Source organism: Triticum aestivum, chromosome 5A (genome assembly GCF_018294505.1).
Source record: "Triticum aestivum cultivar Chinese Spring chromosome 5A, IWGSC CS RefSeq v2.1, whole genome shotgun sequence".
Lineage (NCBI taxonomy): Eukaryota > Viridiplantae > Streptophyta > Magnoliopsida > Poales > Poaceae > Triticum > Triticum aestivum.
In genome coordinates, this window is record NC_057806.1 from 283,201,001 (window position 1) to 283,207,703 (window position 6,703).

Below are 6,703 nucleotides of genomic sequence, written 5' to 3' on the forward strand. Positions count from 1 at the left end.
TTGAAGAGGGTCGTCACTACTTTAACCTGCTAATATCTGATCGGACTGTTGAACCTAATGTCCTTCACTATTCTTGTATGGTTGATGTTCTGGGTCGATCTGGGAAGACTGATGAGGCCTGGGAATTGCTTCACAAAATGCCATTTGAGCCAACTGCTTCTATGTGGGGATCTTTGCTTGGGTCATGCAGAAACTACAATAATAGTGACTTAGCCAGAATAGCTGCCGAACAGCTTTTCCAACTTGAGCCTGACAATGGAGGGAACCATGTTTTGCTCTCAAATGTATATGCTGCCAGCGGGAACTGGGAGAATGTTCTGATGGCAAGGAAATATTTGAAGGATAGTGGTGCAAAGAAAGAAATGGGCAGGAGTTGGATTGAAGCAAAGGGCAAAATCCATGTCTTTGTTGTTGGAGAGAGAAAGCACCCAGCAATCACTGATATCTACAATAAGCTGAAGGAAATTTATCACGATATGAAAAAATTGCTCACATAACCAAAATAGAATGTGATCTGCATGATGTTCATGACGACCAAAAAGAGGATCTGCTTAAACATCACAGTGAGAAGTTAGCACTTGCTTTTGGGTTAATCAGCTTACCTCCTAATATACCAATTATAATACACAAGAACCTTAGGATATGCGGGGACTGTCATTCATTCATGAAGGTTGCAGCCCATATTACCAAACGTCTTTTCATTGTCAGAGATACCAATAGATTTCACCATTTTAAGGATGGCTCATGTTCTTGTGGGGACTTTTGGTGATGTAAGGCTGAATTGGAGAATGGTAGTCATCTACCAGTGGTACTCTATTCATGTAGCAAATTATTGCCTGTCAGTAGTGGCACTGCAACACTAAATGTCTTTGTCAGGACTGATCTTGATAGTTTTGCCATTCAAGTCAATAATGTCATGCTGCTGGCTCCATTGAATGTAATATCAACACTATCGTCTGATCTGTGCATAAGAAATGGAAGCGGATGCAAGCCCTTCGTTAATTGAATAGACTGCGTCACCAACAAAGCTGTATCTTGTACATGACGAGCTACATATTTTTCCGTGGTCCAACAAAGATATACATAGGAAGTGGATGCAAGATTTGTTCTTACAGAAATAGATATGGGATTCTTCTCACCTCAACACTTGCTTGATTCAGTGCGTGAAGAAGTCTGCTATGCCACTTACTTGGTACTACCAGTGTAATTATTGAGACTGTACCAGCTGATGCACATTGTGGTTCCAGCTCCGAGTCCTTATGATCGAATCTTTCTTGTCACGCTTTCCACTCCAACAGTGATGAACCCTGGAAAGTGGTATATCTTGGTCTCCTTCCCCTAGCACTACTCCTGACATATTCAATTTCTGGAACAGTTCATTCCCTATACTGTATTTATATATCTTGCATTTGAACATAATTTGTACTAGCAATTCGTGGCTACAAAAAATGAGTAAAACCTACCACTGCAGGTTTCAAATCCAATTATTCATATTTGTTTCAATTCACCATAGCAAATGTTCTGTTATAGCTTTAATATTGAAAACTAAGTTTCCCTGGAGCTTTGCTCATATGCTAGGACAACTATACTTTTTTGTGAGCTTTCATTTCACAAGTTATAATAATCTGCCATTCTAGGGTTTGCTCCAGCATGACAAGGAGGAAAGCAGTTGATATTTTTGAAATAACACCAACACACTGGTTCCCATTTTATTACCAAATAACCCGAGGTTTCTTCTGTGCAGCACTAGATAAAACTTGTTGTCTGATACTTCCTCTACTTCTGACAAATCTTGTCACTTCCGTTTCTGTTAACCATATCGTCTTACTGTCACATCCTCCTGGTCATGCTGGAGTCTGTTTTTGATGCATTTCCTCCAGAATTGGCGATGCCGACCTGTTTGCAGCTTTGGTTGGAGTTGCTCTTAGTTAGTCTAGAATGTTGCTACTTTGAGGCATACCCCATCAATAATATGTACATCTTTTCATCTCCTTGTACTACGGTATAACATAGCAAAGTATCAATAATTCAATACAGTGAAGATGTCTGTCCTTGTTGTCGAAAATAAGATGCATGTCCTTGTCATTTGTCATCCTTACGACTTACTACTTAGTAGATGTGCATGTTTTTTGCATCGTGATACAACCAGGCAGCTCTGGTTCCTGCAGAGTCCCCACTGGTCCACCATCTGCGCATGTTACAACTGTTTCTCAAGGAAAGTACTGTGTGTGTACAAAAGCTGGCGTCTAGAACCACTAGCAGGGCCCATGGAAAAGGAAACAAGACATATGATAGTGGACCATTCATCAGGTTAGCCATTCTTTGTGGACCATGCATCATGAACTTTGGACCGAGCATCATGAACTTCAGAAGGCAGCAGCTTCTTGAAGGAAAGAGATCTTGTGCCTGATGCCTGATGGGTATACCATAGCATTCTGTACGTCCAGTTTGAGTTGGCCCCTAACACGCCAATTTTCTGGGTCAAGCCTTTGGTAGTCCTGTAGTCCATTATACAAGGGCGTATGTTATGCGTCCTCATCTCATATGGTTGTCTAATCTGCTGGTGGTTTCCATTCCTCGCCTGCAAATTTACAGTCATTGGGTTGTCGTATTCTTGGTTATGGCTGTTTTGTCTCAGGCTCTTGGGAACCAACATTTGTCTTACCAAAATAACTTTGATTAGAATTGCCCATGCTTACAAGTTTTTTTACGCTGTTTGATTTCTAAACTGGACAGCCAATTTGTGGACCTAGATTTTGGTACTGCCAAAATTTGACTTGGTTTCAGTGCTCTGTTTGGGCACAAACCAAACAGGCCAAACCTTCCTACATCGAAATGAAACTTGAGCTTTAGGCCCTACTTGGAATGGTGGTATTTTGCGTGTGGGCATCAATAGGCCCTTAGCTGTACAATTTTACGTGGGTAATGTGATTAGTTTTTACTTAGCGGTTACTTCCTTTTATAGTTCTTTTCTTTTCCATTAAAAGACAACCTCTTTTTCTTGGTATGCTTTACGTAGACCAAGTAAGGGCCTGCTTTACCATTATGGCACTCACATGCATCTTTGGTACTAATGAAGATAAACAATTTGGTGTTCAAAGGTGTTAATCATGCAGCCCTGGAGTGCCCTGGATAAGGTTCATTGTCATCAGGGAAAACCCCGCTGCACATGGCTCCTGTTCTTTTTCTCTCGAACACACACCGAAGTGCGTGCTATTTTGTATTAGAACATGGCTCCTGCTCTTGCTAGCAGACAGGAAATCTTGCTGTTGATACGGTCGTTAACCTATAGGTTCAATCATCACTACCAAAATTGCTGCGAGTTCCATTCAGATGAATCTGAAGCCTGCATCTCATTCATCTTTTTCACTGAACCAGGTCAGTATCCTAGCACCGTGTTCAATACTCTATCCGTACTGCATTTAGCAATTATAAACCGTTATCACTCAGGCAACTTGCAGTTGTGCAGTCTGCATACTAAGATGCGGTCTTGCACCAAATTAGGTGAGCATGGTAACACAGGGTTTAATCTAGGTTCTTCAGCTACTTTGTTTTTAGCTTTGGTGTGTTTCACAAGTGGACACGAGTCCAAGTATTGTTTTACAGCTAGCTACTGTTTAATCCTATATAATTAAGAGATAATGGGGCCACGTCAGTTGAGTTAGGCCATGTTTCTCCAGGCATCTTCTACTTTCAATAATTGGCAGGGCCGGCGGAACAATAACCTGTAGTTTGCCTCGTACAAGCCTTTCTAACATAGGCAACAAAAGCAGGAGGCAGATCTCCAATTTTCCTTTTGATACGTGCTGCGGGGAATCTTGTTGATTATTGGAGCCTAGTGGCCTTTTGTATCTGGAACTTGCCTCTTAGACCATCAACTTAGCCATCCTTTTTCTTTGTACCCTATTAGGGCAAATTGAGCCCACTTGCACACGTAAAACTTCTGCCGAGCTTTTCCTTCCCGAGGGAACAAAAAGGTGGAGACCGGCTATTAATAGAATAATAAAAGATCAGGGCATGGACATCCCCAGGTGTCGGCATCACTTGTGGCACATCAGTATCAATCTTGGCCATCACACTACCCTCCGTATTGTTTAGAGACGGTGGGAACTGCATTGCATATACTCATATTGCATTGCCGTACACTCACTCATTGCTTACCTTAGGTGAACGAATGCATTGAATTTTTTGAGAAGGTAAGGTGAATGCATTGATTTTTTTGAGAAGTTAAGGTGAATGCATTGAAATTTGACTTGAAAACATTAAACCAATTGATTGCGTGAGGTGTAGAGCACCAGTACTGGAGGAGGCGAGACTGTAGAGAAGGGAGAGAACAAAATCCCCATTGGGGATATTACTTTGTTTCTTCAGGAGGCTGGAGAGGATACATCTTGGACCCACTACATACAGATGACACATGCATATATGCTTGCTAAGCATTTTCTTTTGTTTTTCATGTGGGTCACCATCCCTCTATCTCTCTCACCCCCTCTCCTTTTCAACCTGATGTTTCCTGAAACCTGCCGCCTGCTAAGGGCCCCGTACTGTGATCGAGTAGGGTTTCTGGAAGACAAGAAGAAAGAAAACATAGAAAAAAGGGTACTCTGGGGATGGAAGGAAGATTGCCCGGGAAACAAGGGATCTTCCACTTCCTCTTCCTTTTCCTTTTCCTTCAAAGGGTCAATTCAAGCTTGTCACTTGGTCCAGGGTAGCCTAGTAGGCTGGTAGAAACTAGTTTCACTGCTGGTTGTCAGGATCCTCAAGAATGGCTTCAAACCAAATCATCTTTATGAACTGCCCCTGTCGTGAAAAAAATATTTTTAATTTTTTCTTTTGAGAAATTTGGTTATATGTCCTACTGAATATCTACTAGATGTATATGAATGCAATTGAACTTGGTGATGTTTTTGCAGTACTCACCAGTAACTTGGCACCGTGGCCACTGCAGCGTAGGGGCTCTGGTGGGTGTAGCCGTACGTTGGCGTTATTGCCTCTGCCTCTGGCTCCGGACCGCAGTCGAGGTTGACGCCGAACAGCCGGAGACGTCTCGACGGCGCCGCCGATGCCGTGCTGCTCTTGGCGTCTGCCTCTCTCTGCGAATCGCCTGCAAGAATTCACCGGAGAATGGTGTAAGAGATGGGTAATTTTCAGCACATGCATCTAAGATATGTTGCATGTTGTCAAGTGCTTTGTTCTTGATTGCTGCAAACCTGCATGCAGCATGTCGCTGTGATCTTGCTCCACCGAGCGGCGATAGGCGTAGGAATTGGCAGGGCTGGTAGGGTATGATCCTGACGTGCTGTAACACATCGGGCTCCAAGGCTGTTGCTCCCCGGCGTTCAGAGCGGGCGGAGGTACACGTACAGGTGGTGGCGGCGCGCTCTCGCCACGACGCCTGCAGCCGATGAAGAGCCGGTCGCCTGTGCCAAGGCCGCGCACCCTCTCGAAGTACACGATGTCTCCGGCGTCGAGCTGCTTCTCCTTGACGTACCTGCTCCAGCCCTTGGTGAGCACGTAGCTCTGGCTGCTCGTCCAGTACGAGTACCGGAACCGCCACGGCTTGCCGGCCTCATCCTCGAAAGACAGGAGCAGGTCCTTCTCGCCGGGGGAGTCGCCGCCGTTCAGGGGGAAGTACCTCTCCGCGTGCTGCTTGGGAATCACCAGCCTGTTGAGCTTGCCCACATCACTGGGCGTCAAGGGTTTCTCGAACAGGTGCTCCCTCTCGTACTGGTGGTGGTAGTGTAGGTTCGTGTACATGGCTACCCCCCATGGCCAGGCCTGTGGGTGCCCCTGAGAGAGAGGGTGCATGGCCATTGCTGCTCTGGAGGAAAGCTACCTAGAGGTTCTTGTCTATGGCAAAAGTTGGGCAGTGGAGAGAAGAGAAGAGAGGAGGGGAGAGGCAAGATGGTGTTGTGTGTAGAGAAGCATGCATATGTCATAGCTAGGCATTTATAGCCTCCCAAGGAGAACTTTACACAGCTTGGAGGTGTCTAGCTAGTGTCTACACATAACGTATTGGTATTTACTACGTAAGGAGGACTTGGTGCATTTGATCTGGGTAGTACTAGTATTTTAACCTAGGTAGACAAGAAGAATCAAAGTGAAAGGCTTCAAAGGTGCTAAGGTTAGAATATATAGTTCCAATGTAGCTGATGAGGAATGATCAGGTGGTGGTACTTAAAAGTTGGTGCCTGGCCATTGTGGCCTAATCACAGCCATCCAGGGGGTGCAGTGGGGTAGGCCCCACCATTGCTTTCCATGTGCCTGGGTGGTTGGGGCCTATGCAGTGTGATGTAGTATGACCACTGTCCTTAACTCCTCATTTTAACCTACCTATAGAGGTCCAGGTTTCTGGTGCTGCAGTGCTGTGTCTGTGTTGGACATCCAATTTCTATCTGACCTTGGGACGGTGCAAGAAAGTCCTGGCTTATTCAGAAATGCAATTTCCAACAAGAGTCCATGCCATTTGTAACTTGTGTAGACACGGAGGTTCCCTAGGGACCGATAGATTGGTCCTAGTTCTTATACCTGTTGTCCACTTGGGGTAGCTGGTAGGCAATAACTTGTTCAGGGCAGTAGGGGGTCTTTTGAGATGTGACATCTGAGGTGTATGGGCTGTGTGCTCTTATTATCATTCAGTATGGAGTACTCTAGCCCGAGCTATTTTCTTGATATCAGATTCAACACAATCAAGGGCTTGTCA

General features: G+C 44.7%; 1 protein-coding gene across 2 annotated transcripts; it reads right to left on the bottom strand.

Annotated features, from left to right (window-relative positions):
* Window positions 1-4,331: 4,331 nt before the first annotated feature.
* Window positions 4,332-6,119, bottom strand: LOC123102986 (B3 domain-containing protein Os11g0156000). 2 transcript variants are annotated; one of them, XM_044524467.1, is made up of 3 exons: window positions 5,211-6,119; window positions 4,921-5,104; window positions 4,332-4,794 (listed from the first exon to the last, which is right to left on the bottom strand). In XM_044524467.1, exons 1-3 carry the CDS (start codon window positions 5,812-5,814, stop codon window positions 4,788-4,790), a joined length of 795 nt encoding a protein of 264 aa, XP_044380402.1. In that variant the 5' UTR covers window positions 5,815-6,119; the 3' UTR covers window positions 4,332-4,787. The 2 variants fall into 2 exon arrangements, with proteins under 2 accessions (XP_044380402.1, XP_044380401.1); XM_044524466.1 differs by having other exon boundaries at window positions 4,332-4,800; window positions 5,211-6,113.
* Window positions 6,120-6,703: the final 584 nt, after the last annotated feature.